Source organism: Notolabrus celidotus, chromosome 5 (genome assembly GCF_009762535.1).
Source record: "Notolabrus celidotus isolate fNotCel1 chromosome 5, fNotCel1.pri, whole genome shotgun sequence".
NCBI classification, from domain to species: domain Eukaryota; kingdom Metazoa; phylum Chordata; class Actinopteri; order Labriformes; family Labridae; genus Notolabrus; species Notolabrus celidotus.
Genome location: NC_048276.1, coordinates 14436818 through 14455664, shown reverse-complemented (window position 1 = coordinate 14455664; position 18847 = coordinate 14436818). Strand labels below are relative to the sequence as shown.

The window sequence follows — 18847 nt, the reverse complement described above, 5'->3', positions numbered from 1 at the left end:
ATGCTACATGTTGATGCTACATGTTGATGCTACATGTTGATGCACTGTGGGCTCAATTTTTGATCAGCTTACTTTCCAGCTGGAATATTATTTGTAAAGGACAGTCTGACGATGAACAAGTTTGGTGTCAACTGATATCAAAAATGTGGAAGAAGATGGGTTTTATTAGTTTACAGTTTTGAGAACATTAGAGTGATGAACTTCTTAATTTCAGCCAATTCAGTAAAAGAAACATCGTCCCTCACATTGAACTTACCAGCTTAAAAAACAAATGTCTACATAGAAGTGGAAATAGAAGCCTTCAGCTAACAAAATAGTTTTGGAGGAGATACACTTATTAGATTTACAACATGACAAGATTAATAACTAGATCTGGCCCTAGCTGGAAAAGTTGTTGCCTCAGAGCTGGCTCTGTGTGCTGCAGCTGCTATCACCACAGCTGCCTCTGCCAGCTTTAATCTTCTGCTGCATTTCAAAGTTCTAGAGCACCACCGAGAGGTGAAACTGTAACAACTACTAGACTCATTTAGTGTCCTTATCTTGGCTGAAATGGCCAGCGTGAAATGTTACGTTACATAGTGTTAACTTTGGCTACAGGGTTGCGCTTTTGGTGTCAAGCTTGAATGTGTTAAGAAGAAAATATAATATCAGGAAAATTACAAAACCTCTGCGCTTTTGAAAGGCACTTTTTAAAAAAGCCCCAAACTGCTCAGTTTACCAATGCACTTTCAGTTTGAGATCTCATCTATGAGCTAAGCATACAGGTGCAGCTAATCACACTGATGTCAGCAGGCAACTGCATCACAAAAGCCAGCAGAGCATTATTGTGAGCAAAACTGCGGTGGCCCTGAAGTGCAAATCACAACGGCAAATCAGAAAACACAACAGCAATTCAGAAAACACTATGACATTAACCAAACCGGAAGAAGTAGGTACCATTGGGGGACATGACTCGTCGCTGATTGGACTGGTCTATCCTTTGACGTTTTGTTTTCTGATTTGCTGTTATGTTTTCTGATTTGCCATTGTGATTTGCACTTCAGGGCCACCGTACAAAACGCCACAGACGAGTGGATGGAACAAAGTCAAGAAATGTTCAGCACATTTAGTACATGCATTCTGCATATTTCTTCATGTGTGTAAAAGTCGGATCCTTTTAGAAGAAATATTAAAAACTGTGTCACAGAATAAGCACTTGACACTGTCTTCTACCTTGAAGTCATGGATTCAGACCACACTGATCTAGCAGTGTGCACAATTTATTTGAATAATAAATCTAGAAGTCAAGATCATAAAGTATATTTCATTGCATTCATTTGATACCTAAATCAAGGCACCGGTAAAAAATCCTAGTCGGACATAAGAACTGTGTTTAAATGCAAAAAAAAATGAATTTTAATCATACAGTTGACCAAGTGTCTTGTTGCTTTGAACATGAGTTTTGTATGGGAGAGAAAAGTTAGGACAGTGAAGCGGTGTGACCATTACACAGTCTATGGTGTGACCTGTGATATCTATTCATGGGGCCCAAAATCCTTTGCCATGCTCCTGGCTGTGATGCTCAGTGCTTGCCATTACACCAACATGTCCTCTTGGCTTATCTGTTAAACTTTGCCTTTTTTTTCATAACATTGTAATGATTCAAAAGCAAGGTTCACAATCTTGTTGGAGAGCAAGAATGGAGCAGGTCCATCCAATGGAGTGGTCCCAATGGAGGAGCCCCTGGGTGGTAAGTCCTACTTCTATCCCCACCATAACAGCCATGGTGCTATGTGTAGCAAACATTAGTCCAAAGCACACCTGTTTACAGCTAGAGCTCACCTTCAGCTAAGGTTTTGAAGTCACGACATTCATGCAGCTCCTCCAGGAAGTCCTCTGTTTGTTCATCCTCCTCCACGCAGGACTACTGGTCTTCAACTATCTGAGTATTTTCAATGTTTGAATCCAAAGACAGAACGTCCTTTCAAACGATACCATCCACTCTCCCTGTTTTTTTAAGCTAATTATATTTCCAGACTAAAATGCACAGACTTTGCATTTATCCTATCTACGCGGCACTTGCAACTACGGAAGAAGATAAGGGCCATGTTAAAAAAAAGAGGTCTGACCTTTATTGTTCAAGTCTGACTTTGATCTAAGAATTCTCTTTGTTTATCTGAATTTAAAAAAAGAAAAAAGGTCAGAAGTTAAACAAATATATAAAGAAATAAAAATAAATGCGCTAAAGTAGTCCTCCTACTTATAAAACAACTCCTAGACCGGAAAACGAAAAAATAATATCTGTTAAATTTGTCCCATTACTGGAAGTCATCACATTAAACATACAATGAATTTAGTTTATTCTTTTATACTGCTAATGGCAGTAAAGCAAGAATTGTGTATTTTTATTAGATATGCCTTTTAATCAATGAATATTATTAATCCAGAATAGGGATCCACAATATTATCGGCACATTATCGGTATCGGCCGATATTGGCTTTAAAATGAACTGTCGGATATCGGCCAACACGCCGATATACGCCAATATAATTAACCGATAAAATAATGGGCTGCTGCACACATGTTGGGCTCATGTTTTAAGTTAAATTTGAATTTAAGCAGCAGTCTGTAAGGTACATGTAGCTGACTAATTTAAGATAAGATAAGATAAGATAAGATACTCCTTTATTCGTCCCTCAACGGGAAAATTCATGGAGTTACAGCAGCAAACAAGGTGTACAGTACAAGAATTTCAACAAGAATATATATAGAAAAGAAATTTTCATCAGAGATGACAGCTTGGCCATAATTCTCCAGTCAGCCACCACCTCCACAGGGTCCATGACTGAGCTGGCCTTCTTCACCAGTTAGTTCAGTCTTGCTCTCCTGTATCCTGTCGGCCCACAGCAAGTGAAATCCTTCCAATGTGGCGTTCGTGTCCGGTGTTAGCTCTGTTAGCATGATGCTACTCTGGTGCTGGGTTAGCTCGTCCACCTTATTGTAGATAGATCTTACATTCCCCATAACGGTGGGTGGAAGGACAGGTCCATGTCGTCTTTTCTTAGCTTGCACCTCAGTACCAGGTGTATTTAGGTACATTTTTACATAGGTAGTTAGGCACATTTACAGTCAAAGAGTAAAGTATTTTATTTGATTTGGGTTTAATTGCTGTACAGTTGCACTTTTCACATGTTCCCTGTGAACAGAGGTTAGGTTTACTTACTATGTCAAATGTGAAATTGGCCAATTTGCCCTGGTTGTGGGTTTTGTTATAATTGTCTCAGGTAGAGCATCATCCAAGTTTTAAGTATGATGTATATTTTTGTATGAATTTTGTTTGAAAGCGCTTGTCATAAATAAATATGCAGCTTTAAGTATTAAGTATTTTTCTTATTTTGCACAAGAAATGAATATTACATAACAAATGTGATAAGAGTATCACCATACTACTGTACGCTAATTCCAATACAAAAGAGAATTGATGATCTCTGCAATAAGGTGCGCGGGAAAAAAAATATTGGTATTGGTAATCGGCTAAATGAGTTGTAAAATATCTGCATTTCGGATATCGGCAGAAAATCCAATATTGTGCATCCCTAATCCAGAACAATTACAGGATTTTGTTAATTTCAGAATTTCAAGGCATACTTACAAAACTGCCATTAATAAAAAAACTGAACACTATAACCCACAGAAGGACAGCAAATTCATTGAATCAGCATATGGCTATGTGTTCTCACTGTCATATGACACTATCATCGAAAAGGCTACTTATGTAAACTATACAAACAACTTATTTAAATCTGAATTGCCATTGAAACATGTACCTGTAGGCGATAAGAAGAATCAGTCAGATGTGTCAGTCCTTTTGTTTAAAAATATGCAGAAAATATGTCCGGACTGGACAAATAGCACATCATATGAAGCAAAACAGAAACAGACACTTGATGTGTTAGACCGTCAAAGAGGATGAAGATGCATTGTAGTGGCATACTTCACACACTAACATACTGTAGCTGTTGTGTAAACTGATGACAGTTTTGGCACCAGATTGCTGTTAGATATCAGAGATGCATCTGAACAGAGAGACAGACAATTTGTGAGAATAAACCTACCAAAGCCTGTGTAAAATATGAAACCTGAAATGTATATAATGTTCAAATTTCATTACATGGAAATATAAAGAGGCCCTCCTCTGGCGAACTCTACCTCCCTGCAGCCACAAGATGGGGACATAACATCATAATCCCCAACCCCTCTCCATCGATGAACAGATACTGTGAGAACAGTCTTCTACCAAAAGAGTGCAGTCGCTCATGACGGATATGCTGTGAATAATTGATGCTTTTCAGACTCACCTGCATCAGTGCCTAAATACTACAGCTCCCAGTCAATACAGCAGAGGTCTTTCTGCGAGCAGTATGTGTGGGGTAGAGTGTAGTGTGTTAATTAGAAAGATGCTTCATGGATAGCTAAATTAAAAAGGGGGCCTTACGTACATGTAGATGTTCGGCTTGGGACATTGTGATATAATTGTCAGGGATGAAAATCATTACACAGCTCTTTACAAAATAAAATTTGTGGATAATAATAGGCTGACACTTTTTTTTCTGCATGAGAGCAGGTGCAATGCTGCTTTCAAAAAACTGTTAAGGGCCTTCTCTATTTTCAGATAAAACTAAAAAATTGTAATCAACAAAATTGTATGCTTGATACGCTTTACTCCCAGGGCTCTATTGTTGTGACAGTGTTATTCAAACTGCAATTGTGTGGCTTTGTTAAATATAACCAAAGACAGCACTTTTGACAATGAGGTTTCAATCTCATTTAAAACTGAGGTGTCCCAATTGTGACATCAATGAATGGGGCGGTGAAGCGCTCAATAAAAAGATGCAAACACACCAGCACAAGAAAGCTGAGGACAATTTTACAAGATTTAATTTATTAACTATTATACAGTTCACATAAGGCCTTCATCTTCTAACACTTTTCAGTCAGACAAATTTCATGGTTTGCTCTTGGTGCACGGTACATAAACTTTCACGTTTCAGCTATTTCACTTTTAGCAATTGTTTCGTTTTCTTGTAATTTTAGGTTTTAAAACAGGGAGAGGCGTTCATCCATCTCCCTCTGTGTTTTTTAAATCATGCACTAAACTTAAGTGGCCTTGAACCATTCACAAAAATTGTAAAAATGGACTTTCAATCATTGAAATACACACTAGAAATGTTTTCTACCATTGACTAAAGGGTGGTGTTCCCCAACATACAAATAAACAACCATTATCGAGTAGTATGCACTCACTTTTTGCTCATTGAACAGCAGGTTTGCAAAGGTTGCGACAGAAGTCAAGTGATGCGGTAATATTATATTCTCCCAGGAATCGTGACATAGTGAGACATTTTGCTTGCTTGCTTCTGAGTCAGACTTAATGTTACAGCCCACAGCTCTGAGCTTGATGAGGTGTGTCCTTAGTTTACTCCCAAGGACACATAAAACGACTGACTTCCAACAGCACTGTGATTCCAAAAGTACCTGTAAGTTGATGATCCCCTTTACTACTACAACAAACCATCTAACTACTCCGCTCTTTGTTGCACCCAAGAACTGTAACAGAGCCATAAACATCCAGAGCCTGTGTGTCTGGTGGTCATTTTTTTTCCTTCTTCCCATTAAAAAGACTGCGTCCTCTCAGGTTTTATGTTTCAATGATCAGGTCTTCATCAGCAGTGCTACCACTGAACATGTGCAGTTTGTTTTTCCATGAAAAGGGAGGGCGATGAGCTAGCACAAAAACTAATTCACTAGAGCAGGTAAACGGCTGTAGGTGCTTCCTGAATGTGCCCCATTCACAAACATTAAAACTTCTACTGGTTTTCGTATTGTATAGCAGGACTAGCAGTAACAGTGTGTTTGAGAATACTACACCTTCCGAGTTAAAGGTCCTTAATATTGGATGAATACAAAGAGCTTGGTTTGATAGATAGCCACAGCAACACATCCAGCAACCTATCATGTTTCAAGCGTTTGGTTTGCATGGACACCGGATGGCATTGTAGAGTTATGTTATGGTATGACGAGGTTACACATTCAAAATTTCTCCTTCACTTAACTGGTGGCAGACAAAGTCCTATGATATAAAGGTCTAAATAATCCAAACTTTCCCAAAACATCCACTCCCATCCACCGACAGCTAGAAAGAGGACAAACCCTTAAAGAAACCACGTTCACATGGCTGGATGAAGGAGGAATGTCAGTGGATTTCCCATCAACGCATTACGGGACCTCTGGATCAACTCAAACAACGCAAGTTTTTACAAAAGGATCTTGTTTCACAAGCCTGCACTGATGCCATACTCAACCACTAAACAAACAGTATGGACAATTAATCAATGTGGCATTTCTTCTATTTTAATACTACACTATCAAAAAGTGCTTCAGATAAGTTTGCGGATACAAAAAAAAAAGGTTTGATGTAAACAAAGTTTGATCTGCCAGAGCTCTGTAGAGGCAATGGGTATGGCTGTTTGAGCTGTGAAATTAAAAACACACGAGAAAACAGTATGTCCACAAAAAAAAAAAAAAACCCTTCTGAGGGCAAAACAACAGTGATCATTAAAGTGCATCCCTGGATGTGTACCCTTCCCTCCCCTTCTTCCCTTCCCTCCCCATGCTGACGCCTCATGTAGAGCCGACGAGAGAAACCTCGTAGGCAGACAGAGCAACCTGCTGCCCAAAAGGACCTACAGAGGAAATGTCTAAAAATCCAGTGGCAGTACTTTCATGAGAAAAAAAAACTAAAAACAGTTTTGTACAGATAAATACATGGTGGCCACAAATCATTTCTTCCAGCTTGGCATCGAGGTTTCTTTTTCTGGGTAGTGTAGGATAAGTGGTGGTTTCTGACAGGAGCTAGGCTTGCTGTGACGGCAACCTCTGTCCTCAGCCTCTGAGCTGAAGTCAGGTTCCAGGTGATCAGGGGCTCAAAGGGCAGAGGAAGAGTCACTGATAATGGTGGCCTGCTCTGATGCACACACACAAATGGCAGGTGAGGGAGGTCTCTCCAGACACTTCCCATCTCCTCTTTTCATATTCTAGGTTGTCCATGATCAAAAATGCAGAGCACATGTTGTTGTTTGTGTTTGTGTGTGCGTGTGCGTGTGCGTGTGTGTGTGTGTGTGTGTGTGTGTGTGTGTGTGTGAGCGTGTGTGTGTGTGTGTGTGTGTGTGAGCGTGTGAGCGTGTGAGCGTGTGTATGTGTGTGTGTGTGTGTGTGTGTGTGTTGGTGATAAGGTCCAGCATCATCATGGGCACATGTGGTTTCACCGTCTCTCACAGTGTCTCTTGTTCAGCAGGGGAATGGTGGGAGTGGGGATGCTGGTGGAGGGGAGGGAGCAGAGACTGCAGGGGGGACTGGGGGGTGGTGGGCGGGGACTGCTGCAGGGGGCTGAAGTGTGTGGTGGTGTGGGGAGGGGAGGAGCGATAACAAGAGTAGGCAGAGCTCCCGCTGAGGGTGGTGGTGGGCGAGGCAGGGAGACCCGCCAGGCCTGTGGGGGAATCGAGGAGGGGCTGGTTGTAGAAGAAGAATGCACACTGGTGGATGAAGGTCTCGATGATTGTCTGGTAGGTGCGTGTGGCAGTCAGAGCGTCCATAGTGGTGAAGTCTGGCCTCATGAGAGTGGGCCAGAAACAGATGGACAAGTTTTCACTGGTCATCAAGTTCACCCTGTTCAGCTGGCTCACCCTGGGAAAAAGACACGCAAATAGACACTAATTATTCATTCTCATCATCAAGTGCAGAAAAGCAGATGGTTGTCAACCGTAGAAGACCGAGAAATACATGAAAAGGATCCAAACAGCAGACAGGGGACTTACTTGTGCAAGTGGCTCGCTACATATTTGAAGACATCGTAATTCTCCCTGGGGAACCTCCTCAGGACATCCTTCATGGTGTATAGCCTCTGTTCTCTGTCATTGATTTCTGCATACACAGAGAGAAGTCTTCATTAGAACTGAGACATTATTATCACACACAGTACGTATCTCGCATTAAAGGTCCCTCTAGACTACCATTATGATAGTTCTCTGCAACGCTACACATCTATTACAGAGCAGCTCAGGTTTTCAACGACCTACCCTACCCTCTTCCCTCCTAGAGAAATAATCTTTTTATGTTCTAGTGAGGACCCTCCCAGCCCAGCAGTGTTTGCTTACTGAAAGCATCCAATAGGTCCACCTGCAGAGCACAAGGCACCAGGGGCTCAGGCAGCTCAGAGAAGAAGCTTTTGAGGCCTCCAGCCACAGTGTTTATGGAGAAGTCTTTCTCCACGAGGTCTAATCCGTGATCTGCACAGAAGAGAAAGACAGTTAAATAGATCAGAGAGAATACGCCCATCAGTAGCAGCTTTCATCGGGAGCAAACAATCCGCTGCATGTCACTTTCCTTTGGTAAATCTCTGTTTATGTTTTGATTAGACAGCCCTCATAATTATATGTCAAACAGCTGGTTCAAACAAGTCTGATTGGCAACTCACCCTGTTCAAACTGCCTCTGCATGCTTTCCATCTCTGACTTGTTGCCGCTCACACGGTACAACCCCTCTGTATTCAGGCCTGAGGGAGAAAGAGAGCGCAGCAGAGAAAAGGGAAAGACGTGGGGGGTAGAGTTGGAAACAAGCAAAGCACAACACTTCATTAGCTGTGTTGCAAACTGACATGACAATACAGATGCTGGCATTTTTATAGTAATAAAATAGTGAACAAATCACTATATAACTTTAATATCACAGCACAGTAATAAACAGGTGTATAATCTGCATAATCATAATATTTTATTCTAAAAAGGTAAAGTAGAACAGTGTTAATTTTGGCTGCTATTTTAGATTTAGTCTTAGTCTTTAGACGAAAATGCCTGTTAGTTTTGGTCACATTTATGTCTTTTCAGCCCTTTATAGTTTTAGTCTAGTTTTAGTCGGTGGAAACTCAAAAAATTTTAGTCTTTAATTTTTGCCAAAACATCTTCACTCTAAATAATTGTCGATCAGATATTGGTAACAGGTTTATACCAAGTGTTAAAATCGTCAACATTTCACTCCTTTGACACTTTTGCTTGTGTAATATCTTAAGTTAAATAATTAAGCCTGTCCCTGCTAAAAGGTCGAAAGAAAACATTCTTGATGTGACCACTGTGACTGTATTTTGATTCTCTTGACTCAGAAAAATGCCATGAAATGCCTGTATTGCACATTTATGACAGTCCTTGAATACACCTGCAGTGACAGGCACACTGGATAGTCAGTCAGTTCACGGCACTCTGAAATATATCTGCATCTTTGACGACAAGGAGTTGATCAAAATGTACTGAAGGTGTCTGATGTTTCACCAAACTGGATTAAATCAAGCTGTTGTCGTGGAGCTTTTTACGGTAATAGCGGCAAAAACGTCAAACATCAAATATTAAAACAGACGTCCCCGGGTTGTGTCTCCATCACTAACGCACACCAGGGGTAAAAATCCTCAATGAAGATGAGACAGATATATGGAGGCGGGGAGAGCTGGTTCATAAAGAAACACCTGCTGCAGGTAGAGACGCACAGCGGGGAGAAACATGGATTTTGAATATCCGACGATCCGCCACTAATGTTTTCGTCTCGTCAACGAAATCAAAACATATGTTCGTCACAGTTTTTATTATCAGTGATGCACTTCAGCTCTTCATAGTCTTGTTTTCGTCATGAAAAAATGATTCCTTGACGAACATTTATCGTCATAATTTCGTCAAGGAAATTAACACTGAAGTAGAACAATAACTGATAAAGGATCGCTGTCAATTATTTGATCAGACATGCGTAGATCACATGCCCAGTGATAAACTGGAAAAACGAAGAGTTCAAAAAGACAAAAGAACTGACCTGTAGTCTCAATGAAGCGGACACACTTCTCGATGAAGAGTGGGATAGGTCTGTCTGGGGATACCACACTCACAAGGGGAATACCAAAGTAAGCACTCTCGACGGGCTTGGGAATAGCTGGACGGGGCTTTGGTCTTGTTTTCTGTGAAGACAGACAGTGTCTCATCAAAAGAGAGTTGTATAACGAGTGGCACTCATTTAATTCTCAGGCAATCAGACAAAATCCTCACATACACTACCTCTAGGGTGATCTAAGTCTACATTCCCTCAAATATGTTCTCACAGTTAAAGCATATTAAATCAACATTGGCTTAAAAATACTTCCTGCCTAAGATCATAGACAGGTAAATGAAAATGAGACTTTTTCTGTACCAAAACACACTCAAATGTTGTATAATACACACCTTGGCTGTCCGTCGCAGGCTCTTCAGGATGTTCCTCTTTTTGGGGTCTTCGCTCTCCTCATTAACTAGACTTTCACCTTTCAGTGTCCCATAGTCGTCTTCCTTGGACTTCTGAAGAGCTCCCATTTCATCATCACTGCCTATGAAGCTTGTGCGGAAGCTGCTGAATTTGCCAAGCCGCTTGGAGCGGTCGCGGTAAAGACGAGGCTTCACCCCCGCAGCTGAGAACTTCCTCCTCCTCTCCAGAGAGCTGCTGTCTGCTTCACTGTCTGAGCCGTTTCCATTGGAGTGCATCCTGTTGGAGTTGCGGATAGTGATGATTTTGCCTTGTGTGCTGTCATGAGGAACTGAGTAGATGATCTCTTCGTTGCTTGGGCGGGGTTTTGAAACAGCGTCAATGGGTTCGGCGTAGTCTGAGGGATCGTAGCCCACATCCCCGCCAGGAACCCAGGTTACAGCGGAGGGCAGGGAGCGGCGGTGACCTAACGTATCAATATATGGATTACGACTAACCTTCCGGAAGTCAAAAGTGACGCCTGGTTTAACTCTCACTTGAGGGGGTACCTTGTTGTTGAGTTTGTTTTCAAAGTCTCTGATATCAGAAATGACAGAGATGTCACCGGATTCTAAGTCAGGCAGGTTGTAGCCCCCACTATGTGAAGAGAGTGTGCCATCATAGTACGGAGGTGATGGCTCGACATCATCCTCTGAATCCAGGAACATGGTAACAGGGCTGGGAGAACTGCAGCGAGGGGAATACACATTTTCATTGGTGCATGCTTCAGCTACATTATCGTACATGTGTGTGGCCTCAACAATGTTGCGTTTCTCAACCACCTCCATCAGGAAAGAATGGAACATTTCTATCCTGTGCAGGCCTCCCACCACTCCCCCCGATCCACAGACCAAACTATTGAATCGACCCTCAATCTCATGGGCAAGCTCCTCCCCTTGGATCAGTTGTTCACAGGCATAGTCGCTGTCCGTGAGCTCTGCCTGGCTGTCTCCCACTGCCAACAGCTGAACTGGGATGATGTCCTGAACCTCACACAAGAAGGCACAGAGGGTCTCAAGGGAGGCTTTTCTTGACACAGAGTACACTGCAATGTAGCCGTGTACTAACCTGCTCTTCCGCAAAGTGAAGGAGGCATGGTATGAGAGCAAGGAGAGCTCTATAGCCAGCTTGTGTCCAGCAACTGTCTGCTCCAGCAGTACAGAGGTGCCGCAATTGGACATGGGCCTGCAGTGCTGATGCATTAGGAAAGGGGACAGAAGCTGCTCGATGTCGTAGGAGTCTCCGCACATCAAGCACATGACAATGCGGAGGTCTGCCTCTGGAGCAGGCTGATGAGGGGAGTCTCTGAGACCTGGAGGCTCAGGGAGGAGGGGTGGGGAACTGCTACTGAAAGATGTGCTTCTTCTGATATCCAGAAGGCCTCTCAGCACCTGGTTGATTTGAGTCTCGTTGACATTATGGCCATAGCCCACACCTGGGGAGGCTGGGTCTAAAAAGCTACACTGCAGTCTCCTTGCAACCTGTTGTCCCTGTGTTATAAGGTTTAAGGCAGTTTCTCCACCTATGTCCACATACGATCCTACACCTCTTTTGGTGACCAACAGCAGTGATGTTGGCAGCTGCGCTAGCATGCTATCCCTTCGGCCTAGAGTTGATTCCCTAAGTCGCTCAAGGCTTTCCACCACATAGGAGAGGGACTCTTTAGAGTTATACAGACACAGGCATCCATGAGGGGTGAAAGTAGGGGTGTGGAAGGAATTTACTGGAAGACGTACATTTCCTTCAATTGGCCTCAGTGTCAGTTCATACATCTTCCCGTCTAACACATACCAGTCATCATTGGTGCAGAGAGCCCTAATCTCGTTGGCGAATTCTCTGGCGAGTCCATCCCTCCCTAGTATGACGAGGTTAATCCGGTCAGCCTTGTTGTCTCCAAAATGAGCCTTCAAATCAAAAAAGGGGTAACAAGTGGGGAAACGTGAAACTAGGATTTGTTCAATCTTAGAGTCTCCACAGTGAGGACTGCTGGGGCAGGTCTCCTTGGTAGGGTGATAGACAAAGTGGATATGCTTCAACACCAAAGCATCCCTTTCAGCTGGTAGCTTCTGTAGTGCTTTAAACCGCTGTTCCTCTCCTAAAACCTCCTGGATTGCCCCCATTTTCTCTTTGCTCGGCTTGGCATCTACCTCCAGCTCATAAAAAAGCTCTGAGTACTCAAGTAAGAGCTCCTGGAAGTCTTCTTTAGCGCGGTCGATGATCTCCTTCTGGTGGCGGTTGTACAAGTCTAAGTACTCTGGCTCCTCTAGCCACTGGTAGAACTCTTCATTCATGATAAAACTGCGGGCCTCCTCCCAAGGTTTACCAGGTGTGACAAAGGGAGAAGATGCTAACTTGTGTTTAAACTCCAGCCTCATCTCTGCCCGTCTGCACTCATTACGCAGATGTTCCAAGTGGGCGTTGAATAAATCCTCTGCCTCACCAGTCTCCAGCAGGTCTGAAGGGATTCTTTCATCTTCCATATTATCAATGTGAGATGTATCCTCCCATGGTGAGTCTTCCAGAACAACAAACCAGTGGGCAAAGTGCTGCTTGGACTCCAGGACCTTCTGTACCCCAGACCAGCTCAGCTGATCAATCTCATCCAGGTCAGGCACCAAGGAACTAAGTGCTAAGGGAAGAGTGCTTAGGTATATTTTGCGACGCCTCTCAATATGTTCCTGCTTCAGACGGTAAACATGCTGTTGAAAAAGCTTCTTGCATTTAGCTGTTCCCTCCAAGAAAACATATTCTTTGTACTCAGGGGAGGTGTTCATGCGTCGACTGGTGTTTATCCAGGTTTCATTGTGATTCTTTACTATGCGGTTAATTAGCCATTCATAGCGATCCTTGGCTGAAGCTATCTGCTGACTCTGGAGTTTCAGGGCTTCAAAATAGGGAATGATCTTGGGCTTCCCTCTGCCCTTGTCAATGAGCTGAACCAAAGTGAGGAAGGCAAGGTCCACGTTTATGTTTGAACGGGCAGATGTCTCAACTACTGGCAGACTCTTTTTTGTGATGGCAAATGTATGCGCATCTTTAATGTAGCGTTCAACTCCTTCATCACATTTGGTGAGGACCAGCACAATAGGCTTCTTAGTCTTGCTAAGCTGACCGTAAAGGTTTGTGACAAACTTCAGCTGGTCATCAAAGTTGCGGTTCATGCCCCTGCTGACATCTACACAAAGCAGGAAGCCATCTACCTGCAGCTTGCCCTCAGGCATTTGTTTCTGCTCAAAGTCTTGCTCCAGGCCCAGCTGATCTGTACAGAAGTACATGAGCTTCTCTGCTGAGGCCAGCTTGGTTCCAGCTGCCCGTTTGATATAGGGCTGCATAGCAGTGCTACGATGTGGCTGAAATGTCTGGTCATCAATAAACTCAGTTTGTTCCACAACATGCATCCTGCATTCAGGCCCCTCCTCCAGAACCCGTGACACCTCTCCCCAAAACAGAAAGTGATCATTATTAACCACACGACCCCCAAAGTCACTGGTGCTCAACACTGATGTGTGGTCCAAGTAGAAGTCGTCAGCACTGGGCCGCACATATCTATTACACAAGCAGGACTTTCCAACCCCACATTGCCCCTTCTCTTTCTCCGTTCCTGACAAGCCCACCACAACAAGATTATAAATGGGCGATCGGGCATCTTGCTTTTTTGCCATCATAGCCTGCTGAAGCTCATCCTGCCATAAACAGGCACTGTGTAAAGGAGTTCACTTGAATGTTTGTCCATAAAGCTGCTGATCCACAGAGGAGATCAGATTTCACTTTCTTCTGCTGGTCTTCAATTTTATTAAATAGCAGTGCAGTCGTATGAGGGGAGTTCCTTCATTCATTCCTCATAAGAATCAGATCCTGTCAAAAAAAATGAAACAAAGACATCAGATAATGTGGACAATAGACAAAACTAGATTTTTAAATTGAATAAAAAGGAAAAAACAGAGTTAAAAAGCAAACATGGCAAATAGCAGATCATCAGACAAACAAAATACTCTGTAAATATTATTAAGACATGCTGCTTGATGCAGAAAAAGACTTACTGACAGTATTTTGATTACAAAACATTTAACAATGCCTTTGCAAAAGTGTGTCAACTTCCAAATGCCTAACTTAAATCTCCATCCTCCACATGATTAGGCGATCTTGTCATAATAACAGCATGGGACAATAACAAGATGCACAATTATTCAATGTTCTGCCACTTTCCTTTGAATACATGTATCTGGTGTAGTCCGATCACTAGTCAGCATTATTATTGAACACACAAAGCTTTTATAAAACAATATATAGTCTTTGAAATCACATCAAGTCACCAGCTAAAGCACAGTTTCAGTATCAGTTATTCCAACTAGTCACAATCTCCTGACAGTAGTTGAAGACTTTAGATGTACAAGTCATGTTGAAAGTTCAGTAAATGATGGGGACATACAAAGAGGAATGCCAATATGATCAAACTATCAGGAACATGTGTTATCCATTCTAAGGCTGCACTTTCAATTCATCTTTGAACTAATCAGAAAATCCGTTTTGCAAATAGCTCTAAAAAATATCAAAAATAAATGTAAAAAGTCCATCACAATGTCTCTGAGCAGAAAGTGACATAATATAACTTTCATACTGCCCAGCAGAGCAAAACCCAAACCCCAAAGATTTGTTGAATGCTGAGACAAAAATCAGATATTCAGGTGTAACAATCAGGACCTGTTTCTTTCATACAATATCACTTCACTTTAAGTAATATTTGAATATCAAAAGGGTTGTTGTAAAAACAAAAATCCACCTATTTATCAATCAACTTATATCAGCGCTAGTCTACCCAACTTAAGCTAAATGTTTCCAACATGAGTCCAGGACTACATTGATCCTATGAGAGGACATTTTGGGAGTGGTGCTTTTAAATGACCATGTCAGCTGTGAGTTGGATGACAAGCATGAAAATGACTTTGTTATGGGCACATCAGTTTTTATACTTCACTGAAACAGGAGCTATCAGCCTGATCCCCAAAGACAAAACAGTGACTGAATGAAGGGCTTGTTAACAGACTCAGACACATGCACCATGTTTGTCAGGGGGGACACTGAACTTAGTCACCTGTATTGAAAACTATACTTAGGATTAATCAGAGCCTCAATTTATTATGCTACTGGTGCAACTCTTGTATAATTGCTAATCATTTCTAGAAAAAGAGTAATTACCAAATGCAGAACTGCACCTGTGTGTGATATGAGTCACTATCATAAATAAAAAGAGGAATCAGAGGATCAAATGAAAGCTACAACGCTCTGTCGCATGAAGTGACCACACATGAGGGGAAAAAACAGCTCCAGCAGGGTCAACCATGCAACCATGGGCAGTCTACACCGCTCAGCTGAGCTAAGGCCTAATACGCAAATGAACAGACAAGTTCACAGCACATAAAAACAACCACCCTATCTAGCATTATCAAAATACAGTTCACTGAAGCGCATATGCAAGCTCTTTCCCTCACATAACCTACTTACCTAGATAAGATTTAGCAACCTTATATGTTTTTGCAAAGGATTAACAGTTACCATGGGCTTTAGGGTGCACAGAGAGGGGCTGACCACGCCAGGCCTGCTGTCTACATAATGAAATCGCAGAGCCAGAATCCTGGATAGCCTACCTACCTACCGCCTCCACGCCGACAGACAATGTTAAACGGATTTTATTTACTCAGCTGTCCAGGGTGTAGCACTCGGTAATAGCTCATAAAGACTAGGACAGAGCATGCAGCAGGGTACATACCATCGCATTTCTCCCTTTCTCCTCTTGCATCTGTCAGGCCAGCTCTTGCCGCAGCCCTCGCCGCCTGATGTGCAATAGCATAAAGCCGCAGAACACACTTCGGCTCCTCCGGATTCACTGATAATACTGATAATTCAACAACGAGTGCAATTAAGGAGGTTTAAATTAAACATCCATTACCCATGCCTGCAGTTCTCTTGTTCGGCATCAGTGTTTTCTTTGCAATTAAACACGCGGATTGGAGAAATAAATATCCCAAATGATACAACAATCCAGTGTTGTTGTTGAAATGGTTTGACTTCAGGAGAAATTCAAGCGTATAAAATGTGCTTAGCCGTCTTCTTCTCGGTTCACCACGTTGCTTTTTCAATAATTATTCTGTCCATTGTTGTGCCCACATTATGCTGGGCCGGTGGCGCACACGAGACAAGGGGTGAGTTTGTTGCAATCGCCGTGGTGTTTCGTCTCAAATGTGCTCCCCTCTGCAACAGAAAATCGTTCACGTCCCGGTCAATTTGAAGAGCAGATTGCGTGTGTGAAAGTGGTAATTCTGCCAGCTTTCCGATAATGGCGGCGGCCCTCCTCCCCGGACCTAGTTCTCCTCTTCTTTTCTTTGGGAAAAAGGAGCTGTGGAGACAGAGGCAGCGGAGAGAGGGACTCACCCAGCGGCGCCCTCACACAACTGCAGCAGGTCTGCTCTCTGCTGAGCTCACCAGCACACTGACAATGCGGGAGCCTCCACAGCAATCGATTTCTCTGTGTAGTCATACCCTAACTTATTCTAAAACTTACATTCACATTAAGAGACAGAACTTAATAAGTCTAAAGTCATTTGTTTGTTACTAATATAAATATTGATAAAAAACTGGGGTTGCATCACCTCTTGTCACTTTGACTAAAATATGTAGTAATGCTACTTCAATGCTAACTAGCTTGCTGTGAATTAGTGCCATACCACACTTTTATGATTCGATAAGAAACCGATTACTTTTTCGCAGTTTTTCGATACCCGATACCACGGAAGAGGATAAGGGCTACTGAAAAAAAAAAAATTTAAGGTCAAATTTTTTTTTAAATTATTATTCTGAGAATAAAGTCAGAATACTGAGATTACTCGATACCTGATACCGATACTTTCAGTGATTTGTTTTTTTTCATTAAAATGCATCCCTTGAAAGACAAGTCCCATGACAAATACTGTTATTTTAAAAACTTTGATATGCAAATCCTTTGCAGGCCTTTTTTCAACAATGAAATACATTTAGAAAAACACATAAATAATAAATAATCAATCATCCTCTATTTAAATTCGTAGAGTGGAAAGCTTAAAACAGCCTCTTCACCATGAATACCGTTAAAAATGACACTGTGATCATGATGTCTCAGAATTTACCGGTACAAAAGAATCACAAGTGACACATGCGCTTTTATTTCGCATTTATTAATTAGTATTGATATTTTATTAGAGTACTCAACACTCAAATGAGTAGCGTGTAAATACTGATATATCAATACGCCCACCACTAGTAGTCATACCCTAACTTATTCCAAAACTTACCTTACATTCACAGTAAGAGACACAACTTAATAAGTCTAAAGTCAATTATTTGTTACTAATATAAATGTTGTTTAAAAACTGGGGTTGCATCACCCCTTGTCACTTTGACTAAAATATGCAGTAATGCTACTTCACTGCTAACTGGTTTTCTGTGAATAGCTTCCATCAGTCAACAGATGTCCAACTTTTGTCATTTGGTAACGTTTACAAATTTAGAGGTATAACAGGTTCACACAAAACAAACATTACATACAAAATATACATGAAATACAAAACTGAAAATGCAACAAACATGAAACACAAGAACAGAAAAATGCTACAAACAGAGAATACATCAACTAAATATACTAAAAATGTAAGATACAACAACTGAAAACTGAAACTGCTACAAACAGGAAATACAGCAGCTAGAAATGCTACAAAAATAAAATAAAAAAACAGGATATTCACTTAATGTTAGGATTTTTATTAAGGTGTTTCTTTAAAAGTCTTTTGAAACTGGCTTTACTGGGGGCTTCAATTATAGTAACAACAAACAGGTACATTTTTCCACAGTGTGATGGCTCTATACATAACAGATCTGCTCACATCATCAGTTCTGGGTCTTTTCTTAACTAAATGACCCTAAACAGCCTGCTGGGTACTCTATCTGCTTGTCTCTCACATGACTACAAACCATATAAAGTACTCTTAGGGTAGAGCTGCCATTAAGTATTTCATCAGGGATCTTATCCTTCAGTAACATTTAGTTGCAACACTTTATGCTAGGTTAGCATATATAATTTAAAAAATAAAAACTATGCCATCTTACCCATAGACATACATATGTCTATGATCTAAACCCTGGTGTTAAGCCTGAAGGGATTGTTGATCGCTAGGTTAGCATAAAGTACACATTAGCAAATTCACACATTAGCCTTAGCTTATTTGTGGCTTGGTAACTCATTGTTTCTGTCTGTTACTATTACTATACACTAGCAAGTAAAGTAAGTTCACTAGTTTCATTGTGTAAAAGACATTACAATTGTTCTGGTAAGGGATAGTTTCTATAAGCGCCGTTTTGAGGCTAATTGGCGCATATTGCTGCTGTCGAGTGATTGTGACGTAAAGAGGCGGAGTTTAAGCGTCCTAGGAAACAGCTACAGTGTTCCCGCCTCATTGGAAGACTCGTAAT

General features: G+C 41.7%; 1 protein-coding gene across 3 annotated transcripts; it reads right to left on the bottom strand.

Moving 5' to 3' along the window:
- Nucleotides 1-4898: 4898 nt before the first annotated feature.
- arhgap35b (Rho GTPase activating protein 35b) lies at nt 4899-16858 on the bottom strand. Of its 3 annotated transcripts, none has more exons than XM_034683419.1 (7): nt 16778-16858; nt 10294-14203; nt 9890-10031; nt 8514-8591; nt 8194-8325; nt 7855-7960; nt 4899-7723 (listed from the first exon to the last, which is right to left on the bottom strand). In XM_034683419.1, the coding sequence occupies exons 2-7, from the start codon at nt 14011-14013 to the stop codon at nt 7312-7314; spliced, it is 4590 nt and encodes a 1529-aa protein (XP_034539310.1). In that variant the 5' UTR covers nt 14014-14203; nt 16778-16858; the 3' UTR covers nt 4899-7311. The 3 variants fall into 3 exon arrangements, with proteins under 3 accessions (XP_034539310.1, XP_034539311.1, XP_034539309.1); XM_034683420.1 differs by having other exon boundaries at nt 16116-16812; XM_034683418.1 differs by lacking the exon at nt 16778-16858 and adding an exon at nt 16296-16767.
- Nucleotides 16859-18847: the final 1989 nt, after the last annotated feature.